The sequence below is a fragment of the Perognathus longimembris genome, chromosome 25 (genome assembly GCF_023159225.1).
Source record: "Perognathus longimembris pacificus isolate PPM17 chromosome 25, ASM2315922v1, whole genome shotgun sequence".
NCBI lineage: Eukaryota > Metazoa > Chordata > Mammalia > Rodentia > Heteromyidae > Perognathus > Perognathus longimembris.
Genome location: NC_063185.1, coordinates 20,162,496 through 20,184,534, shown reverse-complemented (window position 1 = coordinate 20,184,534; position 22,039 = coordinate 20,162,496). Strand labels below are relative to the sequence as shown.

Genomic DNA, 22,039 nt, shown 5'->3' with positions numbered 1-22,039 from the left:
TCTTAACTTCCTGAATGTTGAATACTTCATCTATGGCAAGAGCACTCGGTACTGCAGAAAACATCACCCTCTTCCTGGAGTCGGAGTCTAACAGAGAGAGATAGACAAGAATCGAACGACCATGCAGTGACACCGTGGGGTAGAGAGACCAGCCCAGGCAGGGGGCTTGAGATGAGAGAAGGCATTAGAAGTGAGCGAGCTCTCAGTGGGAGACCATGAATGGGGTTGTCAGCTGCGGTGAAGGTTCGCCTTCATTCCCAGTGAACTCGAGACACACTGAGCAAACAAGGAGCGTGATTTAACCTCAGGTTTAAAGGGATACTTGGCCACCATTAAAGAATAGGTGGGAAGGAGAAGGAATGGCCTCCAGGGTGGCATAAGTCCCTCTAATAGACACTCTGAGAGTCCAACAGACTCTCCTGACCAAGGGCCACCGCTCTTGCAGTGGTGCTGGCTCCTCTGGTATATCTGTAATACCCTGCATAAGAGATGGTGTTGGGTAAATATTTGCTGAATGAAGGACTGAGTATAATTTGCTCATTCCCTAGTCTGTAACTTAGAGGAATGATAAATAATTTATTAACTTTTGAAAAAGAAATGTGTAAATATCGCTTTTATGACAGCCATTGTGATTAGGCTCAGAAACACTTTAAAATGAGATTTTAATCAATTTTTTTTTTAAAAGCCAGCATGGTCAGTTTTCATGTGGAAGTAGTGTGGGTTCATGGGTAATTGAATGATGAAGAGAAAAATGAAATTGGAAAACATTGCCAAATGATTGTGATAAAGAACACGGGCAAACTGTGAAACACGGTAAAGCAAAGCCAAGGGACGACTTTGTATTTTCTGTAAGTTCTCATGAGGATATATATTTTTTAAAGAGATTATTTGTTATTGGAGAGAGAAAATGAAGTGAAGTCAGAAAAGTACGCCTACAAGATGGCATCCGGATGGCAGTTGGCTTTTGAGATCTGCTGTTGGATCACAAGCTGACAGGTCCCCAAGTGAGCCGCTACATCTCTAAAGCTTCCTGTGGGGGCCATTCTGGTCTCTGAGCTGGCTCCTTTCATGTGGTTGCTTGCTACGGAGATGGACTTGGTCTCACTGTGGCCTTCCAGTGCCCTTACCTTCCAATTAACCTCTGAGAGCCAGGACTCCCCACGGCCAGAGACCCCGGCTCCACTGGACAAGCGATTATAGCCTGACCTCACGTGGCACTTCCCACAAAAAACTCTTGACAGTACTTCTTATTAGTTATCTGGCCATTGTGTGCCGAATTGTCCCACTCAAAAGTATGGGAGCTATAACGCTTCCTTCTCTCCACCCTCTACTTCCATTTTCCAAGTGTTGGAAGTGTGTTCACCTCTCTTGTCTGTATAATGTACACACTGATCGCAGCCCAGTGGCTGTTATTTTAACTCCTTCCCCTCCATCATTCTGAGGTCCTCTGACCTGGCGTTTAATACCCTTGTCTTGAGTCTTTCTCCTCCATCCTCCATACTGCTGTCCAAAAGATTGTCCTAAATTCAACCCGTGCAGATTCTTCTCTGCTGAAAGCTGGCCAGTGCTTCATGTTGGCTTTCATTTGAAGTTTAAACGCCCCACGGTGTTCCACAGTGTGTAGCCTTATCTTACTCTCTACTTTTCCTATCATTCTTTCCATCTCATCCAATAAGGTATCCACTATGTTTTTCTTGAGATCCCTATAATGAGCAGTGAACTCACCCCCAAATCCAACCTTTATGTGCAGTTTTCACCACTGGTGGCCAAAGGCCTACCATGGCTTTTGGTCTCTAGTCCTTGGCTGTTTGATGACATTCACTGTTCTCCACATCCTGATGTGGATCTCCCCCCACCCCTGTGTTCGAGGGTGAACTCAAGTCCTGTCTGTATTGGCCCATCTCAGACACAGCTACCATGACCTCTCATTCACATTTCTAGTCCCCACTGCCTATATAACAAAAATAGAAAAATACAGCTAACAGGAGATTCCACAGTGGTTCCTATTTACTTATAAGCCATTTATTCATGTCTTCAGGGACAATCTCAGAACTGGAATTCATGTGTCCAATATATGTATTATAGCATGTATAAATGAGGAAAATTAAACCTCCCAGCAATTGTAAGGACAGAAAGGAGAGCAGAACATTATGTGCTCCTAAGTTTCCCTTTTTTTTTTTTTTTTTTTTATTCTTGCAGGCATCACAACTGTCCTTACCATGACCACCATCAATACGCACCTCCGGGAAACCCTCCCTAAAATCCCCTATGTGAAGGCCATTGACATGTACCTCATGGGATGCTTCGTCTTCGTATTCATGGCCCTTCTGGAATATGCGCTGGTCAACTACATCTTCTTCGGGAGAGGACCCCAACGCCAGAAGAAAGCGGCCGAGAAGGCCGCCAGCGCCAACAATGAGAAGATGCGCCTGGACGTCAACAAGGTCAGTCATCTCGGAAGCTCAAGATGAATGCTAGTGCCGGGGGTTCCGGCTGGGATTACGAGGAAACCAGGGCCGGGGAAGAGAATGGGCAGCATCCCTGGCAGGACAGAGATCATTAGCATGACATCTCACCCAAGATTGGGGTGCCCTTTGCATAACAGCCGGGCTCCCCAAATCTTCATTCCCTGACATGTCTACCCCATGACTGCTTCCATCTATGGTATTCCTATGGAATTCTACCTCATAGAATTTACTCGTTTTATTTAAACTTACTTAAAAAGAAAACCTTGTGTCATTCTTCTCAGTATTATGTGCTGGAAGACAACCTTAAATACAGACCCCAATTCTATGTCATCAAACTCTATACTAAATGAAGAGCCTGCATGCTCTTTGACTTGAAAGGGAAGTAAGCAGCTACCGGTGTGTGCAAAGGCACCACCCATAACAAACTGAGGCTGTCCCCTAGAAGTAATCCGAAGGTAGAAAAAGAGGTGTCCTATGTAAGATGATCATTTTCTCAAGCAATACCGTGTTTCTTAATTCCTGAAGCCTGTACCACTGATCTCTGAAGTGCCTGTCTAGATTAGATGCTAGGCAGAGACTGCCATCTAACCATTGTCAGGTATAGTTAGAGACTTTGCCCTCCATGCCAACCTTGTTCAATTTAAAACATAATTCTGCTGTTCTTATGAAGGTGTCATACAGAGGGTTTATTATTTCATAAATTAGGTCATGAACACATTCCTTTTTTTTTTTGTTTCTTGTTTTTGGACAGTGTCTTGTTCATTTTGGAGGCTAATAGTTTTCAGTCTTCATGACCCACAGTTATGTCCTGCAGAAAATTTCAAATATCTACTGAAGCCTAGGTCCCTTCTCCAAACTTGGACATCAGGCAGTTTAAATGTTTGCTAGGTTATTCTTACTTACAAGCAAGTTGAAGAACCATTACTGGTTGGATGATGGTCTCAATGGAGCTAGCCATGTTTGCTCCCTAAATATAACTTCACCTGACTCCTGTGTGTCCGTCTTCTCATAGTCTAAATGTAGACCCCCTTGAAATAAAGAAACCAAGTAACGACTCCATTTAATATCTGCCCTATGAAGTGCTATGTAATAGCATGTGATATTGGATCCAATAAACGTTCATGGTAGTGAGACTAGGACAATAGCTAAAATCATTAACCATAACAATGCTTGATTCTTTCATAGACATTTTAATACTTGGACGTATTTCCAAAGGTCATGCACAGATCTTCTATCACTGATAGCTACCTGGAAGATTCTGGCTTGCTCACCCGTATCCACAGGCCTCATCTGTTGGAATCGGAGGTTGGAGCATACCAGCCACAGGCTGCCTGCTTTTCCAAGTCTCAGACTGTCAAAGGAGAGACTACTCCTTAAACATATTCCGTGCCTTTCCTGACATTGTAACCTCAATAAAGAGAAAAAGAATAAGCACATAAAAGCATAAAACATTCTTATAGGAAGGCAGTTAGAGAAGAGTGTAAAGAGTTGCCTAATTCAAGGCCAACTTAGCTAAGATAATAGCTCACGTCTTTCCACTTGCACCTACCCTGGTTTTCATACCAAATTTTCACCTAGATAGTAAGTTTGAGATGTGTGTGGTGAAGATTTCACATACACAGAACATGATACCTTAGAGACTTTGCCTACCATGCCAACTCTGTTCTAGTTCTATTGCTATTATTTAGATGTCATAAAGAGGGGTTACCATTTCATACGTTAGCTCAGAGTACATTCCTTTTTTGGGACAGCTTCAGATCATTGTAAATTCGCTAGGACCGAGGTGGAGGTGCAGGAGGGCTCGCTGGAAGCCATCTCGTGTTTGTGAAAAGCCGAACCTTCTCACCAAGAGGGCCAGTGCAGATCGGGTGGTGGACTAGGAGAGATGGAAAACGACCTCGGAGATCTCCAGGGCGGTGATTCTCAGAGCAGGGAGGATTTTTCTCTCCCAGAGAATTCAGAGCAGCACCTGCAGGCAGCTATTGGTTGTCACATGAGGAGATGGCCGTTGCTATGGGCAGCAGATGTGTGGAGAGCTGTAAGTTAAACATGGGGCATACCCAGCCCAAAGCCTCCAACTCCCAAATTTCAAACATGAGAAGCCAAGGCCCAGAGAACATTCACATGCTCAGGCCATTCTCTTAAAAATACGGTTTTGTGGGGCTTTGTTTTCTGACCAACATGTACAATAATCAAGATATAGCAGGAGTTTGCCATTTTTGCATAACAGTTCTAATTATTTTGGAGTCAACCAGGTTTACCATTTGCCTTCTCACTAACTGTTGTTACTGTGTGACAATAGACAAAGGCAGCTTGCCTGGCCCTGGAATTTCCTCATCTGTAAAGTGGAGTTCATTCCTTTCATATTATTACGAAATATGAAATTAAAACACTATCACGGTAGAAGAAGAGTGTGGTCACGCGTGAGGCAGTACATAATCCTCAGTACGTGCCAAATGCTTAGGAAGCAGTAAATGCTAATAAAATACTGAAGTTAAAAACGTAATTGCTTTTAAGCTAAAATTTGCCATCCGCAAGCCTATTGGTGGATGCTTGCTTATGTATTTCATGTGACATGCATGTAAAATGAAGGCATACCCCAAAGGAGAGTGTTACCTAGGATGTACTGTATGTCAGGAATTATAAACTTGAAGTCAGGAAATCATTTTTTCCAGTGAGTGTTAGCTGTGAAGTAGATAGCAAATTTTATCACAGTAATTTCTTAGGACAGAATATATATCGATATCTTTGATTAAAACAAAATGATATGCATGGAGTATTCCAGATTCCCATGGTTTCCTTTTCAGCACAGCATGAAAGGTTAGAAGAGACTCACACTGGGATCTGATCGTATGATGCTGTCTTTTGTGGCAGCATCATGAATAATTCTAGTATATTTTTTTATATCAAGAATGTCTCTTATTTTCAACTGTAATTCAAAAGTTACTTTTTTTCAAAGATTGGGCACATACAATCAGCCAAGTATTGTCTGCTGTGGAAAAAAAAATCAGAACAAGGTTGAATTTTTCGCCTTTGATAGTTTACTGGAGACGGGAGTACTATGTGCCATCACCCAAAGTCATTTCCACACTGTGCTCTGTCCTGAGGTCAGGTTAAAAATAGCAAGTCAACCAGGCGGGAGCCCTTGGGTACTTGGTGATCCCCAACAGATTGTTCTACACCATTTTCTAGTGGTACTGGGAATTGAACCCTGGACCCTAGATAGAGTCAACTTTGTTGACTTGACTGCATTTATGAATGTCTGACCTACCTCCACATGAAAGCCCATAAGTGCAAATTTCACAATTGTCTTCCTGTGGCAAATTAAGTCATAAAATGCTAGGATAATGAAGCTAAACTCAAATCAGCGTGAAATATACTGCATATTTATATTTATACTGCATGTCCTCTGGAATAGTTCAAAACCCTAATCCTCACCCCCAAAGAAATAAAAGAAAAGACATGGATAGTGTCTACCCCTGTGTTAGTAGATCCTTTATGTTGTCCTTTGCATCATTTGTGTGTCTATGTGATGTGTATGTGTGTATGCATGTGTGTGTGTGTGTGTGTGTGTTTCCAAATAGGATGCGCTTTGCTTTCCTTCCCTAGTTTTGCTTGTGCATTCAGTTGTTGCACCCTTCTTTTCCTTTAAAAATTTATATTGATCTCTGGTTTACTATGGTGCCAAGAAACAAGTATAAGCAAATATAAGCAATAAGTAAGATTCTAGACTCTAGTCACTTACCTGTTTACAACCTTGGTACACATTTGAAATGCCTCCAGTATCACAATATCATTAACGTGTTAGCAACCCACAATCACCAGTTTCTGAAAGGTGCTCCCGAAAGCCCCTCCCCTGAGGACCATCTGGAGTCCACATTCCAGGAAGTTGTGACTCAGTTGTCTTCCTCCATGGTGTCTAGCCTCTACTGAGTCCTTTTCAATCTGCGTTTACTACTTAGAATTAAAATTTTAAAGTACATGTTTAAAAACTCAACTCATTAGTATCCTCCCATTCTCAGCTAGCATTGGTCTTTGTGCTTCCTAAAGCCTAGTAGCATTCATCTATGTCCTGTTCACTTGAAGCCCCAGTGCTGGTTCAGTGGCATCAGTCAACTTAATTAGCACGTTTTCTACTTTGTCTTCCAGATTTTTTATAAAGATATTAAACCAAATGGGACCCAATATCGATCCTTGTGGGACCCTACAGGAAACCTGTCCCCAACTAGACGGACTACCAATTACGATTTCTCTCTATATACGGTTAGATAGCCAGTTTTTAATCATTACATTTTATTTGTGTTTCTGTTGGGACCAATGTGTTTAGCTGTTCCCTTTACAATAATGCTGGGAATCTTTGGCAGTAATTTATGAGCATGTATCCACAGAGCTTTGTGACATACATCAAAGGTTTATATGAGACCTGGTGGAATTCCACCAGGACTGGTTTGTCAACATTGCTATGGTGGAGCTAGGTTTCAGTGTGCTATTCCAGAAATATGGTTGTGGCAGGCAAAGGAAGCAAAATGGGCTTGCATTGAGATGTTTGTTTTCATGTGTAGGCCAAGGATACAGTGTCATTATTCTCTGGCATTTCTTGGTTTTGTTAGAAGTGTGTGTTTGTTTTCTTGGTTAGTTGAATGAATAGGACATTAAACATTGCTTCTACTCATTGGCTGGGAATTCAGAAACCTCTAGTTTTTGTCCTAAGTTATCTTGTGTCTAAGAATGTTATACTTACAGCAAGTCGTTGTTGATTTGTTATTTATTTTATGAGAAAATATCCTAGCAGGCCCACCCCTATTAATCTGATAGATAAGAAGCCATCATTGAGATTATTCAGTGCCCAAACCTGTGATTTAAATTAATATTGAAGAGTGTCTATTTTTTGCTACTATTTAGACTTTAATTTATGAATCTTCACGTGTTTGTGGTCTTAATTGGCAAATTTGTCAGCCATATTACTCTTCGAGTTAGAGGAAGAATATGATATTGATCATTGTTACCCCGCCTTTGCATGCAGGCCCTGTCTGAGTGCAGGTTTTATTTTCATTTCTCTTCCTTGGTAAGGAGAAAGTGGTATTGAATGTGAATTTTTCCCCTGAGGCTGAAGTAGCAGATGTACTTCCAGGATTGCATCTGCTGACTTCAGAATGCGTGGCATCTTGTTTTGCCTTTGGGTTAGGAGATGAGTGTAAATCACCTAGTAAGGTGCTAGTTTGGATAGTGTGGCAGTTTTTTAATTTGATTATTTGTTATGAAATTTTGAAGAAATGGTAACTTTTACCATTCCAGGAGGAACAATGCTAGAATGTTTGTATATTAGTCTTAATCTCTTCCAGTTTCCAGTATCTATTATGTACAAACTTCGGGGATATCTCATTCATGCAGTTGCTGCTCTTCCATTTTGTTTGGTTTGGTTTTTAACTTGAGTTACTCATGCTTAAATTAAAGGAGATTGAATTGATTGGGCACAACTTTGTGCAGAAGCAAGCATGAATGAAAGATGGAATTTGGATTTCTGAAGGAAATGTTTGAAGAACTTTATTTTCAAAACCCAAACCAAAGCATAGTACAGAAATTGGTCTAATATTTTGGTAAAGCCTTATGAAAATTCAGAATATATTCAGAATAAATACCATGAGGGCATTTTTAAAGGAAAATTTGCCTCAAACTTTAGATAATTTGTCCAGTGGCTTAAAAGTTTGAATGCTCAGTGATTGAATTATTAAGCCCTGTTTTTCAAGAACTCTGTCACTATTTTGGTGAGCATTGTGTTAAAGAGATATCCAGTGATTTACACTAAAGTATGAATTTGAGTGTCTTTTGCTTTTTATCTGCTATGTCTTTGTTCTATCTTTGAGTCTTAAGTTCATATTAAAGATATAAGTATTGATGTTCAGTGCTTTAAATGATCAATTTTTTAAACTAACTGTGCACTCTATAAAGCATGGTAATAGCGAGAGGTGTAGGAAGAGGGATGACTTGCAGGGTCAGAATGAAGTGGGTTCATCTCGAAGTGGGGTCTTTTATGAACTGTGTGGCTTCGGTCATTTTGACCTTTCAAGTTCCTTGACTGACAACTAAAAATGTTCATTTCTGCCTTATTGAGCTACTGAGATGATTACATTTGTGATCTTACACACTACCTGGAAAAGAGCACTCATTCATCCGCCATTATTCTTGGTAACAGCGAGTATCTTTCTCAGGTTCATGACTATAAACTTTCACAATTGGAAGAGGCAAAGGGAAGAGCAATCGCATGCAAGCCTGGTGCAGATATTGTAAACCAGGCATTTTACTCAAACTATAGTGACATTCTTCCGTTTAACTTACTTTAACGTATTCTATTCAACTTTTCTCATTTTTAAGTATACCGCATTTATAATGGGAATGTCTTACTGTGCATACCATAATGTAACTTTTATTTAATGCACACTTATTATTAGCTGTGCATGTTGTTTATCAACAGTGTGCCAGTATAAACAATGAAAAAATAAGCATTATATTGCTGAAATGTTTGCATCCCTTTGACTCCTGGTATGTGTCATGGAATGAAATGGCTGGGTCCAAACTTTTGTGCCTTTCAGATGAAATGTGGAGTGCTAGTAATGGATTAAGTGGTAGAGCACTTGTCTGGCAAACCTGAGGCCCCCGCAGTTCAAACCCTGGTGCTGGTACCAGACAAAAGAATGAAATGAAATGTTGATGTTGAACAATACTCCCCGTTGTTCCCCAAATGTCCTGCCCTAGCTCGCATAACTATTGGTACTGTAGTACACTGAGTCGCTGTGCGTCCGCGCACGCAAGGGCACACACGTACACACACACACACACACACACACACACACACACACGCCATCACCTCACTTCTAAAAGTTAAGGGAAAAATGGCCACGTTGTGCTGTGTCCACTTGTGGAAAGCGGTGCAATGGGAAGACAAAAGGCCCAAATGCCTGTGCACAGTTTTGTCTCCATCCAAATGCCACAGAGAATGAAACAGCAGGAGGACAAGTATCAGCACAACTAATACTCAACAGAAATGGAGGCCCTGTGCAGAAGAAGCAGGAGTGCATAGATCAGTAATAATATAAGCAGAACCCAATAAATCATCTACCCAAGCTGTCAGTGAGCGAATAAGAAAACCCAGTACAAGTTCTTCACCAAGCCCCGGTGCAGTGGTTCACACGGGTAATGCCAGCTACCCAGGAGGTCAGGATTGGAAGATCATGGTTTCAGATCAACCCTGACATATATATATATATATATATATATATATATATATATATATATATATATATTTCTCAAAGTCAAATAAACCAAGTATGGAGGTACAGGTCTGAAACCCCAGATAATTGAGATACTGGGCTTATGGGATGGAAATACATACATACATACATATACATAACACACACACACACACTGTGACTTTGAATCATGGTTCAAAATCAGCCCTTGACAAAACCTCAAAATCCTACCTGAGACATGAGGTATAAAATGGCCAGGTGGTACAGTACCTTCCTGGTGGTCCTGGGGCCGTAAGTTCAAGCCCAGTACCATAAAAAGAAAAAAAAATTTAAAAAGCCCAAACTACCAAATGGAATGTAGGTAGGATGCAACCTGAAAAAGAAAAAAGAATAGTGACTTTTATTGAACCAAAAACAAATGTAAATTGAAATTTTTTCATAACTTTTTCCCACTAAAATCTGAAAGAGACTTAAATAAGGAATGAGACAAATTATAGGCAAAGCAATGTCTACAATAAAAACCAATCGTATGTTGCTGCGAAAGTTACAGTTATGTCACCTAAAACTCAACAAGACTGAGAGAGAATGAACCATCTGGCCCAGAAAGTTTGGACAATGAAGCCTATGCACAGAAAAATCACACCTCTTCGGTGCTTCTGAAATCCACCCACCCCACCCCCAGGTCACAGCAGGAAAGAGAAACACTTGACATGATTTAGAAACCCACATCAACTGAACTATGGCCCCCAGGCTAGATTTGAAAACAGAAGTTTAAGCGTTTGCAAGAGAGCCCTGCCTGGTCAGCCTCACACCTGCAAGCTGACCGTCCAGGTCTTGCTGAGAAATCAGCACCTCATGTGGGGATCCGAGTGGGTGTGGGTGTCCGGTGGGGAGGGAGAGCCTGGGTCTCGTCGGAGCTGCCTCTATGAGCTGTTTGTCTCCCTGATGTTAAAACTCATACAGAGTTTGAAAGTTCTCCTCTTTCTCACCAGTCCACCTGGCAAATGGAGATTTCCTCACCTTCACTCAGAAGGAAAGTATTAATAAAGCTGTCAGGTCCAGTATATTGGCAGGGACATTACTTTCCATCTACGAAGTTGACACCTATTTTCTGTGAGAGAAAGGAATTGCTACAAACCAGGGGGCTGGCAGGGAAGAAAGATTCTGGGTCAGGTACCTGGACTGCAGGTCCTGGAATGTCGGGGAATGTGAAAGGGGGAAGGTTCATTACCAGCGGAAGGAAGGGATCCTTAAGCAGATACATTGACACGAATCCAGAGGATGCGAGAGCAGGCCTTAACATAACCATGCCTTCACATAACCGTGCAACGCTGTCTTCAAATACAGGATAATATCATTTATTAAATATGTGAGTAGAAAGAGTGAAAAGCATTTCCTTCTCTCCGTAGACACCCAAAATCCTGTTAGTAAAAGTTCAAAACATTAGTGGCTATAAATTTAAAATACTTCAGGGAATTAGAAAGCAACAAAGATTTTGTGGCATCGGGTCTCTGTCTTTGTCTTCACCCATCTACCTGACCAAAGGTTTTATCTCCTTCCAATTGCCTTAATTGTACAACAAAGCCACAAGTCTTGTGCCTCAAAACTGCAACCCTAGCTACTCAGGAGGCTGAAATCCGAAAGATTGGGGGTTACAGCCAGAGCAGAAAGGTGCAGTACATGTTATCTCCAATTAATCAGCAAAAGGCTGGACTGGAGGCATGACTCAAGTAGTAGAGGACCCAGGGTTCAAATAGGAGCAAAACAGACAAATTTTAAAAAACAGTAGAATATGCTCAATTTCCACTGTAGATTTGAAAAGCAACATCCTTAACTTTTACTGTGTTCCTAGTTCCCCACTAGAAGAAACCTGAAACCAGACTAAATGCTCAACTGAACCAAAACTAAATGCTCCAGTAGAAACTTTGCTGAACTCGATTATTTAAGACCATCTTTAAGGAAAAACATGCAGTCTCTTTCAATTTTAAAATATTCACCCCGCAAAACTTTTGACGTTCGCATGAGAAGCTAGCATCTTCTGTACATAACTACTTCTTTCCTCTATATGTATGCGTATTGTACAGTATTTGTTACACTTAATACAATCTCGGGTTCTAGAAAACATGGTAGTAATTATCCTGGAGACTACGTAGTAAAACTTATGAACTATTTATTGAAAAAGAAGAAGAAAGAGTGAGAGGAGGAGGAGAGAGAGAAGGAGGAAAGGAGGGAAGAAGGGAGGGACAAAGACAAGAAAACTGTTCAGTGGACAGCCCTGAGCGTCATGGGCTCCCATCAACTATTTATGAGCCTTCTTTTTGAATTATTTTGTGGAAAAAAGAAACACTACCTCGAGCAAGTACCTTCTATGTTCCTGGAGAAATTAGGATTTTTTTCCCTGGCCTCTGCTGCAGAGAGAGAGAGATTTGGCAGGTTGCTTGTTGCTTGTTTAACCTGGACAAAGGGTGCCCAGGGAGGCATCACGGAAATGGACCCCGACATCATTTTGCAATGTCCCTCCGTACTGCACAAGCCCCTGCCTCCCAGCCCTTCCACTGGCTTCCACGGCAGAAAGTTCCCGGGGCCTGCGGCAAAGATGGAGAGAAGGTTGCTTCTCAGTCCAGCGAGGGTGCGTGCACCACTGTGTCCTACCGGGCTCCGCCTGGCAGGGTGCCCCGGGATCTTCCCCGATCAAAGGAGAGGACGACACCCAGAGACCCCAGAGTGTGTGAGCTGCCACGGCAACTAAGCAGCAGAGCCTCGGGTCTGGGGTCACTCGCTGACTGTACAGCACTGCCTTCCATCCCTTCACATCATCGTTTGGCCTTTATTGAAGTTCAATCTGATTTTTTTTTCCCAACCAAGCACCTCTGAGACACAAAGATCCACAGGAAGGCATTCCAGAAGGTTCTGTCCCTTCTCCTCGGTGAGCCGTTCCCAGCACTGGAGGGAAGCTAACACTCACCAAGAGCTCCCAAACCCAGCTCGCCCCGGCCCAGGCCGCAGGGATGCTGTCCCGGCCTGGCCTGGAGCCGCCACACCTGGCGAATTAGAATCTCCAACCGCCCAAGGCGATAAAGCCGACTCCGCGAGCGATTCCGCTGGCTCAGTCCGGGTTAGGAGTTACAGATTCACGAGGGAGTCTCACCCGGCACCCCTGGGCATCTCGCCCATGACCGCAGCCGAGGCGCAGACGGAATCAGAATCTGCCCATCCCAGAGCCCCGGGAGGCCAACCCGGGCTTTGGATCTGCTTTTGCGGAGGGTTTCTCAGTAGTTGACTGACCCGCTGTCCAGCTGAGGTTTTTTTGCTTTGTTGTTTTTTTTTAAATCAGAACATTAGACATCATAACGTTAGACTGTCAGATAGATCCTGTATTATAGTTGCCTTCTAAATTATATCTTTTTTCTTCATGTTCTTCTTCTGAAGGTCTAGCGACCTTCCCATCTCAGAGCAAGGGGTAGTTTGGTGTTAGGGACGTTTGAGAAAGCCATGTCAACCTGACAGCAGGTCTCCTAACGGGAGAGTCCCCAGTGAGAGCGGACGGAGCGTTTGACAAGTCCTCCCGGGTGAGTGCTCCCCTGCGCAGAGGGGAAGAGCCTGGCCCAGGCATTCACCCGGCCCCGGAGGGTAAAACGGGAACCGTGGCTCTGGTGACCTCAGCGTCCTGAAAAGGCCAGTGTGCACAGACATTCTCAAGGCTCTTGAAAAATCCCCTTGTGGTCGTTCAATTTTGGGAAAATCCCATAGTCGTTGACTGAGAAGATCGTGGAATCAAAAGTTCCTTTTATCTCAGTCCCTCTCCGCCACAAATGCGCTTGAAAAATGACTCGGGCATCTTGGGAAGTATTACCAGACTCCTATCAGTAGGTCTAAGATAAAGCCTGAGGGTCTGTGTTTTACACACACACACACACACACACACACACACACACACACACTTGCATCATGCACCCCTGATCTCCACACAATGCAAATGAGCTCCACCCGATCCTGCCAGGGGACCCCAGTCAGGGACAGTACCTCTCCTACCTCACAGTGTGGACCGCCAGCCTCACCCCTCAGCCCGACCCCACCCCCCCCGCCAACCCCCCATCCCCGCAAAGAAGCTGAAGCCCGGACATGCCGCACACTCGCTCCCTTGTTCAGAGCTAGAACGAAAGCCTAGATTTGTTCTTCCCCACGTCTCCCCGTGGCATCATAGACCACGCGGGAAGCGGTTTTAGACATCCTTCCTCAGTTCTAGAATGGTCAGAAGGAGTTTACAGAATCCAGATTCATGTGGCAATGGCTACTCCTTTTTATTTACCCCGGAGTATAGTCTGCAAGAGAGAAGGCACAATCGAGGAGCCTGTCCGGATATGCAAGTGTGTATAGCTTGGTGATTTGGAACAGGAACTTTGGAATAAACAGATTAAGGACGAGTTCCATAGTACCCAGCCGTATAACTCTGGACAGATCATAGGCAGTCCTTAATCCATAATCCTCCCCCTTTTAAAAAGGGCATCTAAGTGATTGTCCTTCTTAGGATTGCTGTCAAGATTAAGAGTAAATGACAGTTGCATAAAACATCTAACACAGTGCCTGACTCTCTTAAATGCTCCATAAATAGAAACTTCTTATGCACCCTCTGCACGCCGCTTTGCAGCTTGCTCGTCTGGACTGTGGTCACGACTTTCTTCCTTCCTTCCTTCCTCTGCTCTCTGCGGCTCATTCATTTGAAGTCATGCCCCTCAGCTCCTATGCAGTCAACTTGTTTAGTTTTCCAAGTATGGGCCCAAGAATTGCAGTTCAGTATCACCAGGCCACGTGCTGGAAATGTTTATCATTGAGATTCTGTCAAGAGTTTGTGGCTTTGGAAGTGGGGACCAGATATCTCTTTTAATAAGGCCTCCGGGGGTCATGGCGAGAGCCGGTGCTATAGCCCCCCCCCCCATTACCCAACCACTCCCATTTTCATGCTTCCCTGGTAGATTTTAAGATAGGTTGCAAACAGCATAGAATATTAATGTGTTAAGATCTCCATTACATTAGTATGAGACGCTTCTATTCCTAACAGTAAGAGTTTCTCTCAGTTTGTTTTTCTGAACTTTAACATTTCTGTTTTATTATTTTTATTATCTTTAAGTAGTTGTACAAAGGAGTTCTCACTTAACAAAGCAGTTTGTGAATGCACCCTATCTTAACCGATGTCACCCTCTCAAAATTCTCACCATCTCTCCCTCCCACGCCCACTCTAGCCCTCACGCTTCTTCATTTTGTAGGATATACATTGGATTATTGTCTGCATTTTCCCCTCTTTTCCTCTCCGCTTGTCTTTCCCTGCCAAATATGAGCACAGCCAGTTAGTTGTTCACCTTTTATGAGAGTCTAGAAGTATCACCTTATTTAAAAAAAGGAAGTATCTTAGCAAACAAAAGATGGATAACTGTTAACAAATTTTTTTTTAATTCGGATGTAAAAGGCCATGTAAACAGTAAAGGCAACTTAAAATTCTTAAATGTACTTTCCATTTCTACTCTTCAAACGCCATGTAAAAGCATGTAGAAATCTCCTCCATTACCTTTGTTCTTGACCCTGTAAGTTTGGTCCCAAGAAAGTACAATAAACAAGACAAGGAAAAGGGGAGAAAACGCAGCCAGTTTCATAAACCACCACTCACATCTATCAGATACCAGGTTCCTTACATCCCTGACCAAAAAGGAAGACATTGAAACCCAACACTGTCCTGCTTTCTGGGATTTATTCCTAGTACCAGTTATGAAGACTTCTACAAGTGAAATGCCTCTAAATCCTTTCTTGGTCTCCTGTACTACAGAGTTGTAGAGACTTTTAAATGAGATAAAGTATATCTCAGGATTCTTTGGGTCCTGATATAAAATTCAACCCATCTTGGCTTAACAGAACGAGATGAAAAGAAGAAGAATGAGAGAGAGTAGCATGGGTGGGGGAGAGGGAGACAAGAATGTGTGTGTGTGTGTGTGTGTGTGTGTGTGTGTGTGTGTGTAGTATGTATATGTGAAGGAAAGGGAGAGGAGGGAAGAGGAGAAAGGAAAAAGAGAAAAGAAGGGAGGAAGGAAGGGATATTTTTGCTTGATGTCATCGGGTCTGTCGGGAGACAAAGACTTGGTGATCCTGAGCTTGCTTTTTGTGTTCGCATCTTGTTGATTTCTTCACACAATTAAAATATCTCAACAGATTCTGTAGTTGAGGGTGATGCACTTCTAGATGCACATCTGGTGACCTTCTTGGAGAGCTTTCACTCTGGGGTGGACACCTGAGGGCTCACAGCAGGCCATTGGCTCAGCCAAGGTCACGTGCCCATCACTGAGCCAACCACAGCGTTCGGAGAGTTCTGATTGGCTTATACCCACACCAGAGGCACAGAATTCCAAGGAACGCACTGGGGCTGCCATACAGCCATAGCACAGCCGTCTTCTCTCCTGACTTTAAAAGTACCCCCAGTTAACAGGTGTCTGTGCCAGCATTCAGCCTTGGTGCTCCATTTAACTCCACCCACACCCGTTGGGAAAAGTGTACAAGGCCCCAGGTGACTTGGCCTGCACTTTGGTGTACTGAGGGGCTCTCCTTCTGTGAGCTGTGGACCCCCTGAAGGGGTGTCTTGACCATGACCAAGTGAAAGGGACCTGAATCCTTTTCTTACTCTGTCATCCCAAGTTCACACTCTGAACTTGCATTGACTTTCTTAGCCCCTCCCCCGAAGAGTTCTGGGATAACAAGAAAGGGTCTCTACACACAACTCTTTGAACCTAGCTTCTGCTTGCTACTCAGTGGAAGGGACCCACGGCACTGTGGGAATATGGTTTCCATTCCTCAGGAAAGCGAGCAAGATTCATTTTTTTGGCTACTCACTGCTGAGTGCTGAGGGCCAGATGTTGGTTGCACCAGTGAACGAGAGAGAACTTTGCTTTTCCTTACCGGCGAGTGTTGCCTGATGGCTGATGGTGTGAATTGAACGCTGGTCTCCAGTGGCCAGCATTACAGAGGGTCGCCCAGCCAGGCTCGCCCTGTCCACCCAAGAGATAAAGCGCCGTTCTCTTCATTCCACCCTATCTTTAGAAATAACTCAACCTAGACTTTTTATGACATGCAGCACCGTACTAAATTTCATTTTTAGCACTTCACACAATCTATTAACCAACCCCCCCCCCCAAAAAAAAGTCTTCAGTGATGAGTTTTATTCTTGTGTTGTGTTTGCCTGCATTTTGGGGACGGTGATGGAGCTGTCCGTGGTGTTTTGGGGGGGCGGGCTTGCTCTGGGGGAGGGCGGGGAGGCTGAGTGCGTCCCTGGTGCTGCTCCTTCCTGCCCTCCCCCAGCCCCGGGAGGCTGGGAGGCTGGTGTTCCTGCTCTACACGGAGGAAAGCTGAGCGCAGAGAGGCTGAAGGATATTCTCAAGGTCCCAAAGCTAGTGACTGGATCAGACCAGAATCAAAATATGGCTTGTCCGAGTGCAGGAAGTGGGGGACCATCGCCCCACATCGCTACTTCCAGTAAAAAGCGCCCGACGGCCCAGGTGCAGGCAAGCCGCCATGCCCGACCTCCAAAGCAGTTCCAGTCTTGGTGGTCCTGACGGTGGACCACATGGACACTCGGGTGCGGTGGCACGGGAGGGATTCATATGTGAACCCGGTCCGTTATGAAAGGCTTTCTAGAAAGTAGGGCAAGGGGTGAGGAAAAATGAACCTTCGGAGAACGATGAGATAGAATGGCTAATGAGAATACTACGTGAGGGCTGAGCTGTAATGTACTCAATGAACTAACACCTGCTGGAGTCTACTTTCTGTCTCTGTGGGGAGATGTGGTACAAATAAAGGTGGTTCTATCTTACCCCTCTTCACTGCCATGTGGTTATGGATAAGAATTTTCTGGAAAAATGTTTTTATCCCTGGATTATTAATAGCCCCAGTTGAATCAATACCAGCAGTTATACTTTGAGGTTAAAGAATTCTAATCACACGACTGAGGGCTGGGAGGAGGAACAGTTCATTCCCTGACACCGTTCACTAATGGACTGATAACAGTCCATTAATCAGTACACCTCATCCACTTCTCCATTTAGCTTGTCAGGTCTCCAATAGGGTTGAGATTGTTAGCTTACCCATGGGAAGATCATTAGCCATATCTCTTGTAAAAGATCTAATTTATTCGTTTAGTGAATAATGGTTGTATCACATTTGAAGTGCTTACTAGGCACAAAGTTAGACCACAAAGAAAGACAACACAGTTGAGTTCCCCTGCTTCATGTGTAGCTGCCCTATCAGCCATGCAAAGAGCTTTCTGTCCCAAATTTTGCTCAACATGCTTCATTTTAGTTCATCTCCCAAATTCTGATCCTAGACCCTATGTTGAAGGAACATAGAATCCGAGAGACTAAGGTCAAAAAGAAGGAATGGAAAAGCCAAAACAACTGCTTTCTGACTCCAAAGTGGTATTCTTTCTAGAGAGTTCTTCCTCAGCTGGTCCACACCAATGGTCTTCCTCAATATTTACGATGCTTGCTGCAGTACTTGCCACACCGTGGTTGTTCAGTGTCCTTTTAGTTCATGAACGTAACTACATCATAGCTTCAGGAGTTACCTAATTCAACTCTTGAAGCCATAGGTAATAAGACAGAACCCCATTGAGATTAAATTGTCCAAAGATAATTTGTTTTATACTTAGAATGAGTTTCTCTTAATAGCTACCTATGATTTTTATTATGGTTGTCATGATTGTTTTATACTTTTAAATTATAGCTAGGTCCAGTGTCAGCTTATAACTATTCTTGCTATTAAAATTGCCCAAGAGAAAAGCAAAACTCCTGGTATTTGACAGGGGGGAGGGTGCTGTATGTCATCAAGTGCAGAGGGCAAAGACAGTTTGCTCAGAAGTTACTTCTAGATGGTTAAAGGAAAAGAGAAAAGAAACTTGCTATTGAAATAACAAGGAACAGACTAGCATAGTGGCTTGTAGCTCGTGCCTGTGATACAGGCAAGGCAGAAATGGGAGGATCACAGTTCCAAGCTACTCTGCGGAAGGGGTTTGTAAATGTCCACCTCAAAAGACAAGCTGATATGGCTCATGGTGGTACCTACTGGAAGTGCCAACTTCATGTCAAACTGAAGTAGGAAAATCAACATCTGAGACTGAGCCGGTCACAAAAGTGAGAGACGCTGCCTAAAAACCTGACGAAAGCAAGAGCAGTGGAGAAAAAGGATAGAAACGCAGTAGAGTGTGGCTCAGCTAGTGGAATGGAAGCTTGAGTTTCAAACTCTGGTACTGGCAAAACTAAAAGGGTGGTGAGGGAAAGGAAGGAGAAAGGAGGGGAGGGGAGAGGGAGGATGAGAGAGAAAGGGAAGGCAGGGAGGGAGGGAGGGAGGGAGGGAGGGAGGGAGGGAGGGAGGGTAACTTCCCTTTTCCTGTCGCTCTTGGTGTCACTTTCCTTGAGTGTTACGAATCACTTCCCCCCACTTCCGCTTTTCCACCTCTGATCAGGCCTCAATTCCACTTCTACTTATTCCCAATGTGACCTTGGGAAATCTGTGTCTCAGGAGACTTCCGATTTGAATTTGTAATAAAGGCCTTCAAAGCCCATTCGAGAGCTATTGGTTGGGGCATCATCTTAGCAACACTGTTTTGCCTACATAATCCTCGAGTCTCAGAGCATATTATATCTTCTAATTAAATGCTTATTTCTGCCTCTTGCTTCTGTAAACCGGGGTGCCTGTTATCAACCACTTTTCCTTTTATGATTTCTAAAATTTTAGTGGCATTTGGTGTGTGCTGATTCTCCACCAAAATAAACACTTTGTTATTAATAGCAACTTCTGTGGCTACACTTTATTATCCATAACAATTGATCCTCAACAGTAAGACACATGAATCTTAACACAATACAGAAGATTTTACAATATACTAACACTTGGAAATCATGATGTCAGTAGTGGCCCTTCTAGCTTGCACAAAGAAATTATTAAGAGAAATGATTGGACTGTCTGTACAGTCGACTTAATTCTACTCTCAAGACCCAGAATTCAGTGAAGCAGAGTCAACTGTAGGTGTGTCTTCATCTCTCCTCGTTCCCCTAAAGTCCTGCCTGCTCACACCTCCATCAGCAGACATGTTTCACTCTTGCTTTCAAATTCCTCATTGTTATAGATTCTAGCTGTGTTTTGGTAGATCACAGATATCCTTCTTTGTATTGCAGAAAAAAAAATACCACTGTTCCTTATTTAGATCAACATTGCAAGTCTAACAGGACATTCTATAGCTATGGATGTGAAGTAGTAGTTCAATGAAATTACACAGAAAAGCATCTACCATGTATAGCAAGTACTCAATAATTACCCCCACAACTTTTCAAATATATATATATATGCACACATACATACACACATGTATATATATGCATGCATAGTACACACGAATACATACACACATGCATACTCTAAAGAACATGGTTCAAGAATTCTCTGCCATGATCTCAAACCTAGTGAAGCTTAATTTTCTATGTGTTCATATCAAGGTTATACATTCCATTTTTCTATACTAGAGATTGAAGGCAGAGCTTCACATGAGGTAGTAAAGCCCTCTACTGCTTGATCCATGCCCTTGCCTTTTTGTCTTATATTGTGTTGGAAGATAGATTCTCCCCAACTCTACCTGGGCTGGCCTTGAACTTCTGAACCTTCTGCCTCCACCTCCTTGAGTAGCTTTCTTTACTGTCATGCACCGCCTTACCTTCAAAGGCTTATAAATTTGCCTTCCTCATGCTCTAAGTAAAAATAATGTAGCTCAGTGGCAAAGCACTTGCCTAGCAAGTCCATTGTCCTGGATTTGATCCCCATTACCAAAAAAGACAAAAAATACAGTTAAAAAAATAATGAAAATGATAGCAACAAGATGGCGCGTTACAGTACAAGAATGATCTTAGATTGGGCCACCTATGCCATTTAATAGACTGGGAATCTTGAAGCTCAAAGAACTTGTGGTAGCAGAGTGGTAATGCAGAATCAAGCAGGGAGATAGCAATCTTGCCTGCGTTTGCAACTGCCACTGCTGCTTTGTGATAGTTCCTTCCATCGTGAACACCAGTAAAGGCTCACTGTTGGCGCTGTCTTTTCTGATTCTCCCTTGTAGATGGACCCCCATGAGAACATCTTACTGAGCACTCTTGAGATCAAAAATGAAATGGCCACCTCTGACGCTGTGATGGGCCTTGGAGACCCCCGGAGCACCATGCTGGCCTACGACGCCTCCAGCATCCAGTACCGGAAAGCCGGCTTGCCCAGACACAGTTTTGGCCGAAATGCTCTGGAACGACACGTGGCACAAAAGAAAAGCCGCCTGCGGAGACGGGCCTCCCAGCTGAAAATCACCATCCCGGACTTGACTGACGTCAACGCCATCGACCGGTGGTCCCGCATCTTCTTCCCGGTGGTGTTTTCCTTCTTCAACATCGTCTATTGGCTTTATTATGTGAACTAAAACATGGCCACCCCTCCCCGGGAAGCAAAGACTAGATTCCTCCTCACAACAGTTGTACAGACTGACGTAGGACTTGGAAAACACATCAATCCAGGACAACAATGATGCAAAAATACCTTAGTTGCTGGCCTCTCCTGTGGTCCATTCCATAACCATTTGGGTTGCTTCTGCTAAGAGACCAGGGAGGTCCTTGGGGTTTTCCAGTGACAAATGCAAGGGATTGGCGCCTACACGGGCAGGACTGAGACGGAATGTTCCAGGATGTCTGCGTAGCATACAGCCTCCTAGTACAGACAGGGAAGGTAGAAGAAGGAATTTGTCCTTAACGGCTCTAGAGTATTGTCCGTCATTTTCCTGTGACCGGGGCTTTCCAGACACTGTCCACTTTCTTCCCTAAGGGTGGCAGCCATCAGTAATACCATGCGAGCCTGTCACTTCAGAATGTTCCAGGCCTGTCCTAAGATGATCATGGTGCCATGGAACCATGACAGGAGGTGTCAGCCAGAGGTCAAGGCACAGACTTGGGGAACCAGGTGACTTGCGCGGGGACATCTTTCATTGAACAATAGGAAGATCTCTCAACATTCATGGCGCCCTAAAGAATTTTTTTTTTATTTTTGCTAAAAAGCTGTTTCTTAGGAGGTTGAAGTAAGACGTAACAACACAAAGCAGAGTCAACATTCCAGAATTGACTGCCGCAAGAAAAATTAAAGTAAGCAAGCCAACATGCCGCGTTTATCAGTTCCATCATGCCTGGTCCTCTCGTGGGAAGGAGCAGCGGGGGAAGGATTTCGTTTTCTGACCTCGCTAGCTTGGACCACACACCCAAGGAGATT

At 43.6% G+C, this 22,039-nt stretch overlaps 1 protein-coding gene across 1 annotated transcript in view; it reads left to right on the top strand.

Moving 5' to 3' along the window:
- The window catches only part of Gabrb2 (gamma-aminobutyric acid type A receptor subunit beta2), a 118,340-nt gene extending 96,617 nt beyond the window's left edge, over positions 1 to 21,723 (top strand). The window contains exons 8-9 of the mRNA XM_048333980.1: positions 2,200 to 2,444; positions 20,856 to 21,723. Of these exons, the coding sequence (XP_048189937.1) occupies positions 2,200 to 2,444; positions 20,856 to 21,203 (593 nt within the window). The 3' untranslated portion in view covers positions 21,204 to 21,723. The remainder of the gene's footprint in view (positions 1 to 2,199; positions 2,445 to 20,855) is intronic.
- The last annotated feature ends 316 nt before the right edge of the window (positions 21,724 to 22,039 follow it).